The sequence below is a fragment of the Gouania willdenowi genome, chromosome 11, assembly GCF_900634775.1.
Source record: "Gouania willdenowi chromosome 11, fGouWil2.1, whole genome shotgun sequence".
Taxonomy (NCBI): Eukaryota; Metazoa; Chordata; class Actinopteri; order Blenniiformes; family Gobiesocidae; genus Gouania; species Gouania willdenowi.
The window spans coordinates 3800546-3823645 of record NC_041054.1 but is presented as its reverse complement, the minus strand read 5'-3'; the positions used below and the strand labels follow the sequence as shown (position 1 = coordinate 3823645).

Here is a 23100-nt window from a genome sequence, read left to right as displayed (position 1 = left end):
CAACATTCATCCAGTCTTATTTTCTTACTTCCTGCTTTCATTTCAGACGACTCTATTGTTGCGTTAATGAGTTTGTGTGCAGCACGTCCACGTCTTCAAGCCCTTGATCCTCTGTGTGTAAAGCTCAGAGATGGCCTGCACACCGTGGGAGAGGCAACAACGTGCTTCTCCTGCATCGTGTGTGTGCGGTTATGTAACTTTACCTCCTGCCTGTTGCTGAAGAAAGAGGGAAGCGTGGAGTAACGCGGAGGATGAGGCAGTAACAACACCGTACATCAGCAGCACAGACCATTAGTGGAGTCTACTGCTGAGGGACATGACGTGGTACCTTAATGAGACGGGTTGATTACTGACAACAAGCTTTGAAGATACATTTAAAGATAAAAGCATCTCATTTAGTAAACGTACAGATGTTGGTTCTACACAGCTGGGTGTTTTTAAGACTTAAGGTTCAATTCTAGCTTTTAGTGTAAGTTCCTAACCTCTTCTCTAAGTGTAATAGCAAAGAGAATTCATTTGTTTAGACCATTTTAACAATAGAAATCAACAAGAAAAACATTCAATTAGCAGCAAAATCTTCCCTCAGACATTACCTGTAGAGAAAAGAAAAGCTTTTAACTTGGATTTAAAAATGTTGACATGTGATGCTGACTTAAGCACTGATGCAGTTTGTTCCACTTCTTTGCAGCATAACAACTAAGTCTAACTCTGGGCTCCACTATCTGACCTGTGTCCATAGATCTGGGAGACCTGCTGGGTAGGGCTGCACAATAATCGAATTCCAATCGTGAACAAGATTTTGGTTTGCGACTGATAGTCTGCATTTACATTTTTTTTTTATTATAATTCTTATTTAAAGCTTAATTTTGCACTGTAAACCGTAGACATATTGTTTGTTTAAAAGTAGTGTAATAAAAACACAGATTTGTTTTCTCCCTAACATGATAAATACAGTAATTGTGATTATAATCATGATTCACAGATTTATACACAAGCAGCAGAAGAAGCTTTAAAGTCTATTCTTAGTCTGACTGGGAGCCATTGGAACGACTTTAAAACTGGATTCATGTGTGAATAATTAAAAAAAAAAAAAGGATGATTTTAATGATTTTGCTCCAGCCTTAATTGTTTTTACCTTCGAGAATCCCTGTTGTGTTCGTGTTGCATTGATTTACTGGTAAACCATTCAACTCTGTGCGATTTGACTGGTTTTTGTTTGTTTTCCTAAAGGTTAATTTGTTGCTGGTGAACTGGGCTGTATGTTGTGGCCTCTGTCGAGACGTGTCCGCTCGTTGTTTACATGCCGGACGGGCTCTGTGTGCGAAGCGATGTGCATGTGTTAAATGAGCTATAAAGGCAGATGGTTGTCTGCACAGCAGCTGCAGGAAAATCCCCGAGGGGACGGAAAACGCAGGGCGAACTGACGGCGGATTGGTTGGATTTCATCGTTGTGCGAGTTAGAATGTTGATTGTTGGGTAGTAAGCCCTCATATTTCATAGTATTGGGTGTTCTTTTACCTCACAAACAACTGTGAACATTTGTTATTGAAGGTACTTTTCTGAGCCTGGATGAAAGGTTCTTGACCTGATAAATGTGTTGGATTCTGCTGTAAACTGAGTGATACACACACTATATCAGGGGTCACCAGCCTGTATAGGCTACCAGTTAGAAAAGCACTTCTTAAATACTAAATGTTCACGGTTTCACTTTAATTAGAGGCTAAGATAATAAAGAAGACTAGCAATAACTTAACAAGGTAGGAAATGTTTACGTTTCATTTTCATTACATTTCATAGAAAATGATCATCTTCCCATTTTGTGTACGACTAACAAATCGGGATGTCTCGATACAATTTTTTCACTTTCGATACGATGCCGATATTGTAGCCTTGAGTATTGACCGATACCGATATTGATATGATCCGATATCAGCATGAATCATTCATACTTTTATTACTTATTTTGTAGTGTGGAATGTTAGAAAAGGCTTGATCAAGTGACGTTACTGAAACGACAATAGTCAACAACAGTAGGGATGAGAAAAACTGACCCATTTATTTTTAATCAATTGGTTACATACATTTTAACCTTCAACTTAATATCTAGAGTATTCTACAATTGAATAAATATTACATATATCAGAGATTTTAGATGCAGTCCGATAAAATTTGTTATTTGTTTTCTGGCTGATATCGGACCGATATCAATATCGGATCGGGACACCTCTACTAACAAACTACTTTTAACTAATCGTATAACATGTAACATTTGTAAAACACAACAATTATATCATATTTTATGAAAATTCACCTCGCGTTTCAAAAAATATATTCTTTATATATCACATTATATATAACATACCACTGACCATATACTAAATCTGCAGCACTTAAAATAAACATTAAAGATGGTTGAAAATAAACATTAAAGACGGTTAATTTAATACTAAAACTTTATCAGGTGCAGCAGTATTTAATTAATAACTACATCTGTCATCTGTATTTATCTTTATGAATTTGAATCCTGGAAAGGCCTTAACTGTCAATAAAATGTATTAAATCAATGTTTTAAAAGTCTTAAATGTTAACGCATAAGTATGATTTTATGATTGTAATTAGTCTCACGTTTCAAAATAAATCGTAACATTTGTTTTTAAAAAAATATATATAATTTACCGTAACATCGCGCAATCATGACGGCGCAACCAACTACAAAACAGTGACGTGGTTGCAGCGGGACTCTGTGCAGATGTGCATTATGCTTGTAGCAACTTAGAACAACATGGGAACATGTAAAGTTAAAGAAAATGGCCTGTTCAACGAAGGCTTTTCTTAATGGTTTTTGTTGTTTTATTGATTTCTGGCTATTTTTGTAGTCATCTTGTGTGTTTTGAGTGATTTTGATTGTTTTTGTGTGTATTTTACTGTCATTTTGTGTATTTTTGTGTGTTTACTTTGGGGACTGTCAGTTGCACGTCTACAGTCGACACTGGAAGAAAATGGTCCCTTACCTTATGTAATTGATGTGCCGTTTTTTTGTTTTTTGTTTCCCCTATTGTGTTTACTGTGAAGTCAGTCCTAAACTTAAATTCAAATGGCATTAAAAAGTCTTAAATTGAATTTGACTGACGCTGTAGGAACCCTGGGTTTGGTTCAAGCTCACGCACACACTCAAATAGAATTAAGACTCTTTTTCTAGAAGTCTTGGCAGCTGTGGCAGTTTCTTTCTTGTGCACAGCAGAACAACTCTGATTAGATCCAGCGATACTAGGGCAGTAGCTGCTGCCAGCTGGATCCAACGTATCGGATTCCAGTGATTGCGTCACAGCCTCAGAGTTTCTGTGACTGTGGGGGATTTTCTGAATGTTGCCTGTTGCTTTAAGGATGGCTCTTAGATATCGTCTCTCTACAGGTGCCATCTTTGGTCCTGGAAAAAAAGAGGCTCGGTGATGGAAAATCAGACATGTTGACATGCTTTAGTGTTTCACGTTGTGGAGCTTTGACTGTAACGTCAGTCTTCCTGGTTAGAGTGGGAGTACTGGGAGGATATTAGTGAGTGAGTCTTATTGTGTCTGATGTAACTCTAAGACGTCTCTGCCTATGATCAGCTCTTCTTCCACTAAACAATTGTGAAGGGGCCAAATCCAGCCCGTTGAAGCATTCAATTCGGCCCATAGGAGAAAGTGAAAATGACAGAGAAAACATGAATCATTATATAAATGAAACTCCACAATATTTGCAGGGGCTCACAGTTTTTCCTGTGTTTGTATCGCGTGATTGTAACCATTTTTAATGTTGAACTGTTAAAAAACCCTCAAAGTTCTTACAAAATTTTTAAATTTCTTCAAATTATTACATAATATTTCCCTTAATTCAATAGAAATTGGTCACAAGATCTAGGAAATTGAAAGTAAACATCCTGTTGGCACATAGCTATCACTTATTGCTTAGATATTGTCATTTTCTTACATATTTTGTATTTTATGTATACAAAGAAGCGTAAACTAGGGCATAAACTAATAATCTTGAAATGACTAGTTTTCCCACATAGAATCTGGGGCCCACCTGTGATTAAACTGCTCCGTATTTGGCCCCTGAACTAAAATGAGTTTGACACCCTTGCTTTAAGGTTTTGAGCCTAATTCTAAGAGCAGCCGGGTATTATGGGAAGTCTGGTTGGAGCTACAGACAAAGAAAAGAGAAGAATGTGTTTAGATTCCACACAGTCCGGGAATTGAAAATTTTCCTGAATATGAGCTGGATTACCTCATTTAGCATGTGTTGCATTCTCAGCCACTCAGCTGTCATGACCTCATATATTTACACACACACACACACACACCAAAACAATCTCTTAATGGGCAGCGATCTCTGTAGGTCATTTTAAGGACAGCGGAAATCCAACGCTAAGTCGTCAAAGTGAGTCAGTGCTTATTTTTGCTATCAGGCTGCCATCATTGACTTTTTACTGCAGCTAATTACAGAGTGCCCGGGGCTTTGCCTGTGCACTATTTATCTCCCTTACCTCACCAGGCAGTGACACGGCAGAAAGTGTCCACACACTTTGTTTTCTCTGGCCTGAGTAAATATTTGTCCAATGTGGACAAACTGCGAGAAACACCAAGAATTCCCAACAATAACAGAATGTTGGCAAAGAGAGAGCAGAAGCTTCCTCATTCAAACAAAACAAAACAAAGTTCAATAGGGGTTTGTAAAAGCCTGGACATGTGACGCAGCAGGCTGGGTGCTGATTGGTTGCTGTGGCGTCCTAACCGTGTAACTCAAAGGTTTGACACAGGAAATGAGACGAGTTCAGTCAGGACTGAGGTAACGTCCGACACACACACACACACAGAGGGAAAGATCCCCTGGAGTGTGCTAGAGCCGGTTCAGCAGTGACATCACGCGGCGCTACCTCCCCTCCCCCTCCCCCCTCCCCCCTCCCCTCCCCTCCTCAGGCCTTACAGGAATTCCCCTCCTCGTCACATTATTATGAGGAAACCACAGTCGACGCCCTGCACTGCTGCACAGCCACAGCTGATAGGGCGGAAACACGGACGTGTGAGTGCTTGTGCTGACACACATACAGACACACACACACACTCACTCTTTGTGCAGTTGCGTTTCGTTTCCTGACTAAAGCGGTTGTTCCCAGTCAACGTGAGCAGGAGTTTAAAGGAACCTGATGAAAAGTGAGCACCTGATGTGGATGAGCTGGACGGGGACGCACACAGGAAACAGTGAGTGAGCTGTCAACCAACCACCAACAGGAATCCAGTGTTGATGCTCTCGTTGTGGAACAGTGGACGTGTAAGTCACCAAACTCCACTTTAATATCAGTTAAACATCATAATCATCACCAGGGATGGAATAAACTATTGCTCTCATTATTCTTTATACTGGGATCCTCAGTTAAACACTGTTCTATGAAAGATGCAATAATAAAAACTAGGGATGTCCTGATACAACTGTTTCACTTCCAATACGATACCGATATTGCAGCCTTGCGTTTTGGTTGATATCGATACGACATCAGCACGAATCATGCACACTTTCATTACTTATTTTGTAGTGTGGAATGTTAGAAAAGGTTTGATCAAGTGATGTCACTCAAATAGAGAACAATAGTCAACAATTCAAGTTCACCAGTTAGTTTTTTCTGTCAGTAAATGGTGGGAACAATGAGGGCGGGGACAAAAACAACAACAACAACATATGAGCGCTTCTGTTGGAGATTTTAGATGCAGTTCGATAAAATCCGATGTTCGTTTTCTGGCTGATATCGGATCGATGTCTGATATCAATATTGGATCTGGACACCCCTCAATAAAAAACCCTTAAAACTCACACTAGATTGAGGTCGACATGTTTAACACACTGTGACGTAGTGATCACTCAGGAACATTCTCGTAACTCGCACTGGTTTAATGAGGTTAAATGCATCTGATGGTTGCCATGGTAGCGTAGACTTCCTGTTTTAAGGTGTCTTCCTTGTTCCACTGAAGGCAAGCATGTATCTGTAGAAAGATGCTGATAGTGGCATCAGAACAATGCGTAAAAATCCAGTTTCTGCTTTTGTCACTAAAACCTGAAAATGGTATTTCACCACAGACTCTACGGGAACGTAAATCCCTGACGCGACAACATAAGTAAACGCTGATTGCCTGAAATTTCCAAAATGGCGACATGTGCCCCACATAAATCAAAATATTGCGTGTTTGAGACTAAAAGTTGATATAAATGACAACATTTCTCACATAAATTAGTAACAAAGTTTCATTATTTAGCTGTACATTGGTGCGATAGGTTGGTATCACTTGAACTCAACTGCATTTTTGTACTTTATTAATCTTTGTTTGATTTATTATTATTATTATTGTTATTTGAGTTTCCCGTTGATTTCTCCCTTCATTAGGAAGCCACTAGACTAAAGGCTAAGTTCATATTTACCTGCATAAACAACAATAAGAGCAGTGAACTCAAGTTCAGTTGCAATAAAGTATAATAAATAAATAAAATATAATATTTTTGAAAGACCATTATGTGGTAAAGACTATTTAAAAAATGGCATAAATGTAGTTTCTTATGTCTGAGTATAAGAGTTTTCAGTTAGGATTTGATATTGTTATTGTTAATGTTTAATTTTGAAAAATAAAAGCAAAAGAGCAAAAGGAGATCAAACCAAACACTTCTTTAAACTTTTACAAGTTAAACTTTAATCAAAACTAAAATCATCTTCCTGGTTCTCCTGATTGTTTGATATTTGTCAAAAACAAATCATGAGCGTTGGGTTCAGGGACCACTGACATCCTGGAGTTCCCCCTTGTCGCCTGGCAACCAGCCCAAGCCAATAGATAACCAGCGGCGTTGTGGTAGCGCTTAGCTAACTGACTGGTTTAGTTTGAACCCAAAGTGAGAAAAAAATTGCTGATAATTTGTTATTGAATATTGTGACATAAAAGGCAGATTAAACATATTTTAACAAGTGAAAATACTGAAAATTATTATTACCAGTATTTATTAAAATGTCAAAACACTTTCATTTCATGTGAAAATGGACAGTTAACTTTCTGTTTATTTTAAAGCTAGTCAACCTTTCACCTTTGAACTTTTAGCCTGAATCGACATTAAAATGCACAATATTATTATTTAGAAAATATTTGACTTCACTCATACATGAATTGGTTTTAACTAAATACTAAATTCTTTGGCAGAATTGAATGTGTTTTTTAATGAGCTTATGTCACAAAAACAACGTGAAGGTGTTTGGGTTGCGTTAAATCAATGAAGGTAAATCAGTTCTAATCTCACTGTCATCCTTAAATATGAATGTTTTATAGTTTTCTTTCAGACAAAATAAAACCGATGAACTTTTGTTGAAAAATCTTTTGTTCGGAATCCTCCAAACTTTCACTTGCAGATCCTTTAGTCTTTGACCTTTGGGTGACCTTCCTCACCTCTTCCTTGTAATGAAACTTCCTGTTTGAGGGTGGGTGTTTGGAAACCCACCATTGGTGACATTAGTGCGATGTGAACGCGTCTGTATCCTCACAGGCTGGTGGTGGAAGCAGAGACGCTGACTGAATGCAGGTTGACGTGTGGGTTGTTTTTACTTCCAGTTTTCAGTTTTTCACACGAAATCAGCTCAACACAGTTTGGGGTTTTTTTCTAAAAGCTACTCAAGCTTATTAAGCAAACTAGACCTAATTTGGTAACATTTTAGTGTTTTATTTTGTTCTTGGGTATAAACTTTATATTTGTATTTAAAATTCATGAAGGCACTGTAAGACAATATTGCAGTGTTTGTATTGTTTTAAATGGTAAGAATGTTCCTGGTCAGATATTGAGATGTGTATTGTTGAAAAATGCTCCAATATGGATGTTTAACACTAGCAGGTAAATCAATTCAGCGATATATCGTGATATATATATATATATATATACATACACACTTTGTTACAAGAAACGGCAGAAATTGTTCTAAAAATTCCCCTATAGCGTTGACATAAAATTACGTGGTTACTTTTGTAGAAATATTTTCCTTTTTTGCACTTTGGATTGGAAAAGTTTTATTTTCTTTTGTGTCAACTACGGTAATTACCTCCGTCAAAACCATAGTAATGTTTTTTAGCAGGATATCTCAAAACGTTTTGAATGAATTGAGATGAGATTTGGTGAGCTGGTAAACGACGTCAAGAGAAAGAACAAGTATGATTTTGGAGACGATCCAGAAGTTACTGTAGATACAGTATCCAAAACACGTTTTGAAGCATAGCGTGGTTGTGTGGGTGGTTTTATAGCACTAACTTCTGGTGATTTTGCGCCTCTATAGTTGGCAGAGGTTTGCACGCGCTGTGTTTTTCTGCTCAGGGATGAAGGTTTTTGCTTGTTTGTTGGTTTTCGTCCTCAGTCAGTGGACGCTGTGTTTTTTTTTTTCATAACAGATGTTGGATGTTTTTGATCGTCTTATTCACTGTCAGTGACAAGTTAGTCTGCTGCGGTATTTCAGTCTTGGACGTGTGTAGTGAAGCCTGAGGAAACCAGGAAGCAAGTTAATGAGTCTGATTCTCCACACAGGAATAGTTTCTGTCTAGAAACATTTATTAGCAGAGCGTCGCTAACCCTGCAGAGATCTACTCCGACAAATATTAGTCATTTGTTGCAAAACGAAACACTACGAAATGAATCATAAACTTTGATTATTACTGTTTTACTTACATGACACTATGTAATACAAAAGCTAATGCATGCACGAAATTAACCTTTTCTTGACACTGGTTTTCTGCAGATTATTTATATTTTTGATGGTCTGGAATCCATCATAATCTCCTTGTATTATTCAATGTTAAATACAGGCCTTTATTTTCTTACAAAAAGTATGGAAGTGGGTGTGGCTTATCACCAGGCTATGTTTTTGATACTTTAATCTTCTTCTTTTTCCCCCACAACAGGACATTAAAACGATCCCAAACAAGCAATAGAGAAAAAACTAAACATAAACCAAACTGCACAAAATCTCACACCAAAGAAATAATAATAAATTACTGTAAATAAAGTTTACCATCTCAAGCAAAGTCATATTCAGATATCTTATTTTCCATCCCTTAGAGAGTAGTACATGAGTGGCTGCCACTTTTTCTTTTTTTTTACTGTTTTACAGTTTGAACTTTAGACACCAGCCCTAATAGAAACTGACCATGATTTTTACATATTCTGCATTGCAAAATAGCATTGATTTCTTTAGTAAATCCAGAGCAGAAGTTAAAGTGGGCGAGCCATAGGCAGTGTGTGTATAAGATAAAGGAGATGTTGTGTATTTAGTGCATGGTGGGCATTGGATCTATTTTATCAAGAAGATAAATTGTCCTTTGTTGCCTAGAAAAGTTCTATACTGTATTTCCTTATATATGTCAACTTCCTGCCAGCTGTTCTACTCTCTGTGGACTATGAAATAGCTTTTTTGTGGTTTTAATTTCCTTATTTTTTACTGTCCAGAAACAAAAGTTGAATCATACACGTACAGAAACAATATATGAGTCAGTTCCAACACATGAACGTGCACTACACTACAAGCAGTGTTAACCTATGACCATCTATACAAACAAAATGATTAATTACGTTTTTTATTTTATTATTTTTTATTTATTGATTTTAATATCGCTCAAAAACATAAATAAATTTCAATATTTATGTGAATTGATTTTTTTTTTTTCCTTTTTGACTTTTACATTCTTGACGAATCATCATGAAATTTCCAGTTGGTCCCATCAGCATCGTAGCATCATGCCTTGATTATTAGGGGTGTGTATTGCCTGCCATCTGGTGATACGATTCGTATCCCGATACACATGTCAAGATACAATACGATATATCCCGATATTAAAGTATAAGGCGATTGTTGCAATTTTTTTTTAATTCTTAAGAAACAATTCATCTGTAAATGTGTACGCCTCATGAGAACATTATGTATGAAATGTCTTTTATTGGCATATTTTATACTCAAAACATTGGCTTTAACATGACATGTGGCAATAACTTAAAATAAAAAAAAATAACACAATCTGCTTTTAAACCAACTTTGACTTTAGTGCAACATTACTGAGGTATTTATGCCTAGAACAACAAATAAATGCAGAAAGTTAGTACTTTCTTTTTAGATTTTATATCGTAATATTGCGATATATCACCGAATCAGTTTTTTCCAACACCCCTATTGATTATGCATGTTAAAAATATCAATAGGAATGAGGCAAATGTGATCCACCCTAGTGGAGAGGGTTAGGGTTAGTCCTGCATGTTTTAGATGCTACCCTCACTGTGGTCAGGCTTTCTGCTGAGCTGCATGATGAGGAGGAGATTTGGGGCTTTTCCTCTCGTTTCTGTTGCTTCATGAATCCCAGGTGTTGGAAAGTTCCCAAATGAAGACGAGATAGTGAAAGTTCAGCAACTGTTAAAGGCTTTACAGCTTTTCATGTTCATCACGTGGCGACGTGTTGTTTCTGTTACACGTGTTTTATATACGCTCAGACTTTGTTTTCAGAAGAGACGATAAAACATGAGGAAGAGGGAACCACACACACACACACGCACACGCACGCTTGTACAAGCCCAGTAGATTTCCTGTTAGATCAAATTTTCACACTGGTGCCCACACAGTCCCAATAATCAGTGGCCTCCAGTCTGCTGCTTCTTCCACCTACAGCTTCCTGCGGGGGCAGCAGCGCTGTGTGCACACGCCGCTCTGCTCTGCACCGCTCTGTGTGTGTGTGTGTGTGCGTGTGTGTGTGTGCGTGTGTTTGCAGGTTCATTATGAATTATTGAAGTTTTTTTGCTCGTTTCATAACAATAATTTCAGATTCTGCTGCAATGCCTTCGACTGATGCCATCATGTACTTTTGCTTCAAACTGTGCTTAAGCACATTCTTCTTCTGTGCATCATATTTAATGTAACTACCACCAGATATACAAACTGCAGAATTAAATTTCGCAACTTTGATTTTAAAATTTAAAATTTCCTCAATTTCGTTTCAGAGTTTACTCATTTCCATTTGGTTTCAGTTTTTTATTTCCCTGTTTAATGATTTTATTGGCTATTACACTTCCCCAAATCATACCAGACATGCTAAAGACGGTAAATAGTTAACTACTGTTATTAGTTTTGTATTATCTATATGCTTTAGATCAGTGTTTCTCAAATGGGGGTACGCAATGGCACTATGGGGAGTACGGGAGAGGGAGAGAGAAGACAATTACAAATGAAAGCATTAAAAATATGGGGTTTTATGTTTATTTTTGGTTAAAAATGATAATCGTACTAAAAAGTATCATCAACTCACAAAAACATAACAAAGAGACGCTAAATGAGAGAAAAATACAGAAGATCACCATAAAATACACAAAAATAACAAGAAACTTACAAAACGACATAAGAAACAACCACTCGACACCAAAAAAAAACCAGCACTTAGAGAGAATAATTTAAATAATACCAAGAACACACAAAAACTACAACAAAAACACACAAAATGAGAAAAAATACACAGAATAATAAAAAGAACAGGCACAAACGACAAAACACACAAAATGATAGAAATGTGTGTGTGTTCACGTATTCATTCCATCATTATGATGTAGTTGTTTTTTTTCACAGAATTCTGAGCAAAATGTGTTGGTCAGACATAAAGGGGGGGGGGGTGTACTTGAGCTAAAACAGTGACCTGTGAGGTCACGTTTTACGTTGCTAGAAATTTGATGTGTGTGCTACACTTACGGCTGCTCAGTTATAGAAAAAATAAAACAATATATAGATATATTTGAATAATAGTTTTTTCTTTTTTCTCGATTATGTTATTTTTGTAATTGTTGAGTGTAATAATCGTATTTCAATTAATTGCACAGGCTCAGCTACACTTGTTAAAGACTCAGCTACTTGTTTTACAATAAAATATCATGTAACGTGTGATATGTAAGTGTGTAAACATGTGAGGGTTTCACAGTCATAAAGATATTTCCATTTTATTTTGCACCATCGTACAGATATGTCATTATGTAGCGCGACATTATGAACAAGATCCATCCATCCATCCATCTTCATACCCACTTATTCCCGTTTATCAGGGTCGCGGGGGTCTGCCGGTGCCAATCTCCGGATCTCATAGGGCGCTGGGCGGGGGTACACCCTGGACAGGGTGCCAGTCCATCACAGACAGACAACCACTCACTCATTCACTCCTATGAGCAATTTAGAGACTCCAATCAACCTTACAGTCATGTTTTTGGATTGTGGGAGGAAGCCGGAGTACCCGGAGGAAACCCACGCAGCACGGGGAGAACATGCAAACTCCACACAGAAAGGACCCAAGTGTCCACCCCAGGGCTTGAACCCAGGACTATGAACAAGATTTTGAGCAAAATCGATTCGTCCATTTTCTACACAGTTACTGTTTTCTCGAAAAAGAAATAGTGTAAATGTATGACATTGTTCACAAAAAAATTCCATGTGAAGTATTTCCGTGTCATGACAGAAAAAATGATGATGGAAAATCCCAGTGCTTTGGTATTCACGCTAAAATACAACCCATTGATCAGCAAACCTAACATGTACCAGTGATTGTTGGAGTGTAAAGAATGTTTTTGATTGGTTGATTGTTTCAGAGATTGTGTGTGTATCTATACAGTTTAGATCAGGGGTCATCAACCTTTCTGATACCATGAGCTCCTTCTGAGTTACTGAATAATCTGAAGGGTTACCAGTTTGATAAACACTGAAATAATGCTACGATTTCCCAGTTTCACTTAATTTAGAGGGAATTCTAATGAAGGAAGACTTACATTTCAACATGAAACACTTTATTTCTCTTAATTTATGCCATAGTTTCATTTTCAAGTTGCTACTTCTGAAACATTTCATAGGGAATCATCATGTTCCTATTTTACGAGCCACTTTACTGTTTTTTTTTCTAACCAAAACATGTTCTTACTATTAAACAATTGTGTAAGATTTTCTAACCAAATCTGCAACATCTTATACTTGAACACATTTGTCTTCTTGTTTCAATGAAAATAAGCATTTAAAGATGGTTAATTTAAAACAAAAACTACATAAAGTGCAACAGTATTTAACTCTACGAAGGCTCTGACTATATTTTTTTATATGAATTTATCTTTGTGAGTTTGAAGCGTGGCAAGTAAATCAGAATTTTAGACGGAGTTAACTGGTAAGAAGTGCTGCTGTTAGAACTGGCCTGAGGACACCTCACATGGTCTACGTGGGCTACCTGAGGCTTGCGGGCACCATGTTGGTGACCCCTGGTTTAGATCTACATTGGTTTTAGAAGAAGCTGCAGAGTTTTTATGTCTTTGGTTTGATGATCACTTCTCGGGTCCCTCATTGGTCGATTCCTTTGTCTTTCTTCAACGTGTCATTGGCTTGTGGTTTGTCCATCATATGTTTGGCTGTTTTCATTCAGTGTTTGGTCGGTCTCAGGTCTAACGTTGATGATCTTTGAGCGTAGAGCTTCAGTTCCTCCCCCCTGATGACCAGGACAAAAACCGTGACTCAGATGCTGACAGTAACCCCCATGAGCACGTATTGCATTGGTCAGCAGCTGAGGGCTGCAGGAAGTGGACTGAGATAAGAGCCAACTTCCTTCGAGGTCACCACCATCTCTACACGCTCTCTGTGAGTGTGGGTGACGGAGCTTCTCTCAGATAAAGGTCACAGATGCTGCTTCCTCATCTAAGGCTGAGCTCATTAGTGGCAGGTTGGAGTTTCTTTCTTTAAACCAGTTTAATATCTGTAAATGTGTGAATTCCCACTGTTGGAGGAGCTGCCACTGCTTTTAAGTTTAACTTTGTTTTCCCACAAATGTCAGAGACGAACAATGAAACACTGTTGTTCATTGTTAATGTTCATCTGAAATTGTTTACATTAAGATTTTGTTTATTCATACAAGGTTTTTCAGGAAATGTTATGTGTGTCGACTGTCAATTGACATCAAGGCATATCACCTCTGAGGAAGACTGACAGTTGACAGTCAAAACATGTTAGGAGAAAAATAAACAAAACCGTAACATATATTTAAAAAAATACTACAAAATGAACTTTCTGGAGTTATGAAATTGTTGATTATCAAATTCAATCAAAATGGGAAAATTATGTATTTTTCAGTCTTGATGGCCTAATAAACAAATATCACATTAAATTTAATAACATGAAAACGATTGCGCACCAACAGAGAAGTGTTAATGATCAAACCATGTAAAGAAACGATCAGATCAATACTAAGACAAGATTGTGCAGGAAGTGCATTGATTTTTAAATTGGCATTTCAGAGACATCGTCAATAATCTTTATTTATTAATGACTCTACTGTTGATCGTCTGATCGATGAATCCAGGCCTTAATGCTGTAGGGGTGTATCAGCCTGTGTGAGGGTGCGTTTGATACATGTATCAAACGCAGGTGGAGGTGCCTGAGTTACGTAACGTTTCTCCCACACAGTGACGGCAGGGAACAGGGCAGCTGCCCACTCCCATCTCATCATCTTCAGCCTGCCGAGGATTCTCCTCCTCATCCTCGTTTCCTGACGCTCCACCTCAGGAGTTATATTTAGCGTTTGTGGAAACCAATGATTTCTAAGAAACGATGAGATGCAGCAACTTTTTATTGTTATTGTCCCGTATTGGACTCGCTAAAAAGTCGCTTTTGTTTTCCAGTGATGGACAAACAGTCCAACGTGGAGCTTCTCTCTTACATTCTCTCTACAATAAATGATGTTTAGCATTAGCATCAATAATCATCTCTAAAAGTATACACAACTGGTGATGTGAGACCGATATCATGCTACGAGACAAGAAGGTACTTCCTGTATCTACTGTTCCACTCTTGTGTTTGTTGGAATCCTGATGATGCTCTAACGCAGCAGTTCTCAACCACTGACGAGTGATGGTGTAACAATAAAGCAGCAGGAGACAAACAAATGACTCATAATAACATATTGTCACAGGTGTTCTGGTACATCTGGTTTTAATTTTAAATGGTGACTGACTCACTTTGGTTGCACAGATCTATTGTTTTGACTTTTAATATTTAACATTGTGTACAGGACGGTGAGAGGATCCCTCCCACTAACTGTTTGTACAACATAGAAGTCATTGGCAACAACAGCAACACCCACTGTCTGCAGAATCAGTAGCTACACACCTCCAAACTTCATGTGATCTTCAGATTAGCTTCAGAAACATGTAGTAGACAACGTCATGGAACGACCGAGCAGCTGCATCCATACCGTACATCACTGAGTGCAATGCACATCATCGACTACAGTATAGCACAGAACAGTGGATTTGAATTTGGGTTTCATTTGGCAATCTGATGAATGAGTCAGGGTTTGGAGTTTACCAAGAGAACGCTACTTGTCTGACTGCATTGTAGCAAGTATAGGTTTTAAAGGAGGGATTATTGGGTGTGTAAGTTTTCTTAGTTCCATTGAAAGAAACACTGAAAGCTTCTGTATACCAAAACATTTTCAAACAATTTCATGCTCCCAACTTTGTGGAAACAGTTCAGAGATGGCCCCTTCCTGTTCCTAAAGTTCTTTCATGGAAGAATGGTCAAACATTTCCTTGAACACACTCCTCAACCTTGTGAAAAGCGTTCCAAGAAGCTGTTATATTGGCATTATAGTAAATGCTTAGACATATTAGTCCATTTGTCACACTTTCTACAAGACATCCATTAATAACATGCATGTGGGGCATTTCTGTGTCATGTTGGGGCCTGATTTAAAAGAAGAAAAAAAAATGAAACTGGTTGGATTGACAGATCTTGAGTTATTTTTTTCCATCTATTTTCCACAATCACGGAAAACTGGAAATGTTTTGTAAGAGTAGCTGCAAATCTGAAATGAATAGCTATGAGAAATAGCGTGACTGCTAAATATGAAAGCCACAAATTGTTATTGTAGATATTCTTGAGTCTCAGTACAGTGTTGCTAGTAGTATTGGTCAGTTGTTGTTGTTGTTGTGTTGATGATGGAACATTGAGGCCTAATGTGATGCATACTGGGAATTGGTCCTTTCCCACCACCAAACCCTCCCAGTGGTGTGATGCAGAGATGTATTCAAAGTGTTGGGACCATCTGTAACATGTGATGGCTGTACATATGCCTGCCACAAGAAGCTGCCACTATGGCTGCCATTTGGCACAGAGCGGCCCAGCAGGGCAGCCTGGTGAGTCACATATGAATGTGTAGCAGTCTGTCAGTAACGGTAGGGGGGTGGGGGCAGCCTGCTGCTTGTTTGTTGGCCGATGCTCAGCATGGTCGCACTGCAGTTGTGATGTTCGCTGTAACGTGATGATGGCATCGCGGCCCCTGCCAGTCCCACGTGCCATGCCTGGTCACATGAGCATGTGTTTGGTATCACAATGTCTCGCTTCTGCAGATTATTGTCTGTCCGACGCCTTCGTGATGCTTTAAAGAACCCAAACGTGATCATACAGGTGGTGTAATTAGAACCTAATCACTGACGTCATGTTGATGTCCTCTGGGCACAAGTGAACACATTCCCTCTCATCCTCAGCACCTCAGAGAGAGGAGTGGGATGGAAGATGCACCAAGTGGAGGGAGGGGAGGGGGGCTGGCATAAAAGATTTGTGGTTGTCATGACAGCAACCAGTGAGGAAACGGACTCCCTCGCCCACAAACTTCTGTTTCACTGACAGACTCTCGCCCACTACAGACCCTCCCTGTCCATCCACACTCATCTTCACATTGTGTACATCCACATACTGTGAGTCCCACTTTACTGCTCCCACACTCACACGGAGCCGCGGTCCGTCTGAGGAAGAGCACAATGATCGTTCCTCAAGTTTAGCATCAATAGCCTCTGCACACTCAAGAACTGAGTTTCTTCATCAAAGGGAGGTGGATAATTTAGGTTAGTGTCGTTATTATAGCTTCTTTGAATCAGTAATGAAAATGGTTTACACGTCTGCTGTGTAGATATAGATATTTATTTATTGTTTTTTCTTTAATGTATTTGTACAAAGACAAAGTCAGTGAAACATGAACATGTTGATAGGATCATTAGGGCCTTCAAGTTTATCATGATAGCGGAAAACGGATAGAAAAATTGTCTTTATTTTAAATTTGCTACGTGTCACGTTTTGTCTCGTGATGATGTTATCCTGTAACTGAAAATGCACCGTCACTAAGACAGATTTAGCTGTTGGTGTATCAGCTGAAGTGGTGATCATTTTACCTGGTGACATGTCACAGCAGAAGCACCTCCAATCACACGGCTCCGCGAGGTTTCATGCAAAACGTGAGGCTGATTTTCAGTTGGTTGTAATTAAAAGTTCAGTTTTGGAACACATCACACATTTTCATGGGATTTTTTTGATTAAGCGAGTGGCTGGAGGTTTAGCAGTGTGGCTAACGTTTCTCTTGAGATGTAATCTTGTGCTTTCAGGGTAACCATCCTGTTTTTGTAAATCAGTAACAGTAGTTGACTCTATTAACAAACTTAGCATGTTTGGTACGATTTCAGGAAGTTTAACAGCCAGTAAAGTCATCTAAAGAGGAAAAGATGATGAAAGGGAAAGAAAATGTAAAAGTGTAACATGAAGTGGAAAAGGAAAGGAAAACCCTGAAATGGACATTTAGAAACAGAAAATCTGAAGTTGTATGTTATCATATAAAACCCCTCATCGTCTCTATTACAAAATATCTGAAAAAAAAAAACAATTTCATTTTAAAGCTGTTTTTGAACTCTTAAGAGAACTTGCAAAATCCTCTAAAACGTGAATTAGAGCTTTAGCAGTAAACATGTTGAATGACTTTACTTTGAGTATCTTTAAATTTAAGTATAAAAGACATTAATGGGTTGGGGTTCTATGACTGTATTGATCCATAATTTAAATGATTATAAAGTTTGTCATATTTGGCTCATAAGAATCTATTTAAGTGTCCTTAAGGCCTGCAAGTCAATATGTTTGATCCTCTTGTGTTGTTCCAATGGTCTAAAGGAACTTTAAACCAAAGACAAATAAAGAAACATGTCTGCATGATGCCCCCACATTTAGGATTAGTTTATGAGGTTTAGATTAGCCTTGTTAACAGTTTAGTCTAATAAATGTTTAACTTTATCTGTTTGTGGTTGTGTTTCACACAGAGCTCTGCTTTTCATCACCACAGTTTGTTTCTGTTGTTTTCCCGTGGTTACGGAACGTTTACACACATTTTCAATAGAGTAGTTAACGTCTTGGCCATAATGAAGGAAACATGAACGTCTCTGGGTAATCACTCCCTGCTGGTTTACGTTTGGGCTCTGACTGGGATTTAGAGGCTCTAATGTCCTTTTCCACTGGTGTGTGTTGGTGGTTCCCCTTTTTCACATTCAAGGGCTTGACTCGTGAGCTCATAATGTGTAGCTCAGAGTGTGGTTAGTTATGAAAGAGGAAGATTTAGATCTACAATGTTTATATTCCAATAACCAACCATACACGACCACTTTGTATTCCACTGATCAGAAATCACATTATGGTTCTGTCCTTCTGTTTCTAACTGGAAGTAAACAAACCTGTGGTTTTCAAAGATGATGTGATACACCCTAAGGTGTCCCGACTCGATATTGATATTGGTCTGATATAAGTGTCAAAAATAGCATAGGATTATATCAGCCTGCATCTGAATTTTCCAATATAAACACTGCAATAGATGAATAATCTTTATTGGATTTATTGAGATTATTTTTCAATATCTTCTAATTATTACTTTTTATTTATTCTTTTCAAATGTAGAATATTCTTATGTTTACGTTAAACTAGTAGTTATTTTGCACATTAAAAATATATTTTTTATTTTTATTGAATTTATTAGGCTTGTTTTTCAGGGTCTTCCAATTTATTTGTTTATCCATTTTATTAAATTGTAGAATATTCTTATGTTTAAGGTTAAAACTTATGAAACACACTTGTTCATAATATATGGGTCAGTTTTTCTCATCCTGACTCTTGTTCTCTGAGCATTTTTTTTAATTCCACAAAATAAATGTATGATTCATGCTGATATTGTATCCGATTTATATCAATATCGGCCAATACTCAAGGCGGCAATATCAGTATCGTATGAGTAATGAAAAAGTTTGATGGACACTGTTAGACCCACATTTCTTCCTTTAGCAGGAAAAATCCTATGGAAAGTTTTGTGTGGGATTATGGATGGAATTGAACAAATGTATCCAGTAAGTTTGTCACACTTTTCCAACATTCAATCACCAGTTTTTATGTAAAGTGCAACATTGCCCTAAAACACACATGTGAGGCGTCTCATGTTGGATCGCTGTTTTTACATAATGAGAGAAAGGAGGGAAATGTTTCTTTTATTTTCGTGAATTCCGTTTTTTCCGTCTGTTTTCTGTCAACATGTAAAATCAGAGCCCTACATGCTTCATTACGGATGTTTTACTGGCACTCATTTATCCTGAACAAGTTTTTGTGTGTGACGGATGCGTCGCTGCCAGGAATGAACAGCATCCGCTCACATGGTCAGACATACCTGTTCTTTCTTTCTTCTACATACTTCTCTGTTAGAGACGCACATAAACAAACTCAAGGCACTGCGTGCGCCACAATTGGTGTGTGTGTGTGTGTGTGTGTGAATGTATGTATGTGTGTGTGTGTGTGTGTGTGAATGTTCCCAGCAGCACACGGGTGGGGCTGCATTATGTAATGCATGGCGTGTGCCTGGGATGGAGAGAGAGAGAAGGGTGTGACTATAGTAGCACACACACATATGATGATATAATTCACTGACCTCCTTGGTGTCGTTCCCCCCCCCCACTCCCCCTAACACCACCACCACCGTATTCCGGGCATCGCACTGAGTTTGGGAATCACAGAAGAACACTTCCTCTTTTTTCACGCTACATTAACCGTTTGTGCAATCCTGCACTGAACGGCTTTTATTGGTCTGTGAGAACTGATCTGCACGGTCACGTGTAAGATGCAGAAGCTGGTTGGAAACACTAGCAAGCCTTTAAAATATGGCATTTAAACTTGTCCTTTCCAACTCTTCTCCTGGGGCTAATATTGTAGACTGGACTAGTGCTATGATCCCTTTTAGATGCATTTGGTTTTTTTTTGTGAAAATGTTCTTTTTAACAAAAAGGCTTTTTCTAATGATGATGATGTTGATCAATGGTTTGAGTTTCCATCGATTTGATTAGATTGTTTCTTAACCACTGGATTGTTACATGTCACATGACTCCTTCCAGTTTAAACTAAGGCAGGTTTCCAACTCACTGAATTGAATTTGGAATTTGCTTCAATCGTGTCTGAATGTTTACAATCATCAGCAAAGAGAGTAAATTTAACTCTGCCCCCTTCTGTGTGTGTGTGTCAGTAGTTTCCATAGTGGAATAGTTCCCTCTGCTCTACGGAATAAAGTGTGTTTTTCATTTGATGGACCTTCAGTGCTGCAGGAAACATCCACAGCATCGTGAGTGAGTCTCTGCAGCGCGATGCTAATGCTTCATCTGCTCCTGTGTTTCAGATAAGATCCAGGAGGCACAGAAAGAGCTGAAGGAACCCAAAGACTCAGAGAAAGGTAGGAGAGACTCACTAACATTAAGCCTTTAGTAAAACTGTGATACTGCTGCTGTTAAAATATGACATTAAAATATGTGTACTGTTAAAAGTTGAGCCAGTTTTGGATGGTTGAATTTAGTTCAGATCAATAATTCAAAAATGTTTTGCTCGGAAAAAGATATAATTGCCTGTAAACTGTAAACACTATTTATTGACATTGTCCTTAAAGTTCCATGCATTGCATTGTGGGATCTAACTTTCACAGGTGTGCAGATTTAAGCAGGTGCATTAAAAGAGAGTAAAATGTTAATATTTGCAAAAAAGTACTTCAAAAGCTTGTTTCATGTATATGTAGTTTAATTTGGGTTTAATTTGTCTTATGTAGCCATTTCCATTTCAGGAGGTAAAGTGTGGAATTTTGTATTGCGAGATTTGACGTTTTCATCTCTGCTACATATTTAACCCATAGATATGAATTCATATTTATGAATCAACCACCCGTTCATGGTAAAAATAGCATGGAAAAACACGATATTTTCCCAAAACATGCATGTGAGGGTATACTCCGCGTCAGATTGTATTTCTGTTTAAGGATGTAAATGCTGTGTGTATTCCGTCCACTTTTCACAATCACGGAAAGTCTGATGTTCTACCGCAGCATAGGCAACTGGCGGCCCGGGGACCACATGTGGCCCTCGATCAAAATTTTTTTAGAAACAGAAACAGAATACACAAAATAACAACAAAATGCACAAAGTGAACACACAAAAATGACAACAAAGACATACACAACCACTTAAACAAACAAAATGCCTACGAAAACACAAAAAAACCCCCAACACATTACAGAATAGCTCCTAAGACACAAAGTGTCAATAAAGTAAGAGGAAAATACAGAAAACAACAACAAAAATACAGAAAGTGACCCCAAAAATGCACAGTTTCACAACAAAAATACAGAAAATTACAAAGACAAAAAAAAACAAAACCCTGTATTAATGCTCTGATTGGTCATTATTCTAATGCTGACATAAATGTTGATAATGTAACCCTTGGATAAGATAAAATCATATTTTTGTGGCCCCTGCTGTGATAGTGTTGCCCATCCCTGTTCTACAGTGTCGTCTTTCCACTGACTTAAATAATGTCTTGGCAGTAAAAGAGTAAATCACAGTAAATCTTGATGCTTTTAATTTGACAAACCTTGAAATTCTTGTTCACACTGTACTGTTGAACCTTTTCCTGATTTTTCAGTTAAACCTAAACACAGCCTGATTACCTGTCCTACAGGCATAGTTTCTTTTCCTGAAGGCTTCCTTATAATAACTTTATCCAAATAGAAAAGCCAGTTTGCTTTAATCTGTGCCTGAGAATTACCCAGCTGAGCTCATGTAGACACACACTCGGGACACTGGGATTATTTTGGCGACCTGCGAGCTTTGATTGAATCATCCTCTGTTGATGGGATTAGACGTTGACACTAAATGGAAAAAGTATAAATAAGCACGTCTTAGCTCCTCTTTCAGGCTCTGATGATGCTACCTGTCAGTCAGAGGTTACTTCCTCTGACGAAAAGCATTAAGGTCTAAATCTGTCACTGGCTCCTTAAACAAGAACATGAAGTCCTATACATACAATCGTACATACAGTGAGGTGGGCAGTCTGATTGTTGTTTTTTTATTACATTGAAAGGTAGCATATCAAATTTAAATATTAAAAATGTAAACATTCTAGCCTTTGGTTCATAAGGGGAATAAAAGCACTTTATAACCATTGCTATTGCTTGCACTCAAACACTAAAAAAGAATACATCTTAAAAAATATATGCATAAAGTATATTTAACCAAATTATATACTTATATAGGCTCCAAATTGTATTTGGTGTGCATGTAAAGCGCCTCTGCAGACATGTTTGCATGGTGAATGGAATAACTTATGTAAAGACAAGGAAATCCAGAATCTAATTATGGATAAACCTGACCTCATGTTGGGAAATACCTACACAGGCCAGGAAAGTGTGACGGGGCACTGCTAATGTTATGCAACGTGTCCTTAAAGGCACTCTCCTGAGTCACAAATGCACTGCAAATTATGGGACATGGCAGTGTGGGCACGGCCTTCTCATAACAGTGACATCTCCATGGTTACGGGAATACAGTTACAATACAAGCGTGAGAAAGTTGTTTACGTTTGTTGGGTATGTAGATTTGGTAGTTTGAAGTTGACGGAAACCAGCACTCACAAACTCTTTGTCCTTAAATGTTGTGTTTTAAAGTAACCTACATAATTGTATTAATAATTAACCATTAGCAGAATGTCTGTCAATGCTTCAGCTATTTTTTTTAAATTTTCGATTAAATTGAATTTGGTTTGGTTGCCGTTTTAAAATATAACTATATTACATAAAGGCAAATTTATGTAATATTTCTGTATTAGAATGTCATAATTTAGATCGCTACAAGAATTCCATAAATTAATTCCTAATAAGCGTTTTTGGCATGATTTGG

The 23100-nt window shown here is 37.9% G+C and overlaps 1 protein-coding gene across 7 annotated transcripts in view; it reads left to right on the top strand.

Moving 5' to 3' along the window:
- hivep1 (HIVEP zinc finger 1) overlaps positions 1 to 23100 on the top strand; it is a 72867-nt gene that overhangs the window by 36281 nt on the left and 13486 nt on the right. For all 7 annotated transcript variants that reach the window (XM_028460815.1, XM_028460816.1, XM_028460812.1 and 4 more), the window contains exon 3: positions 20559 to 20612. In XM_028460815.1, the coding sequence (XP_028316616.1) occupies positions 20559 to 20612 (54 nt within the window). The remainder of the gene's footprint in view (positions 1 to 20558; positions 20613 to 23100) is intronic.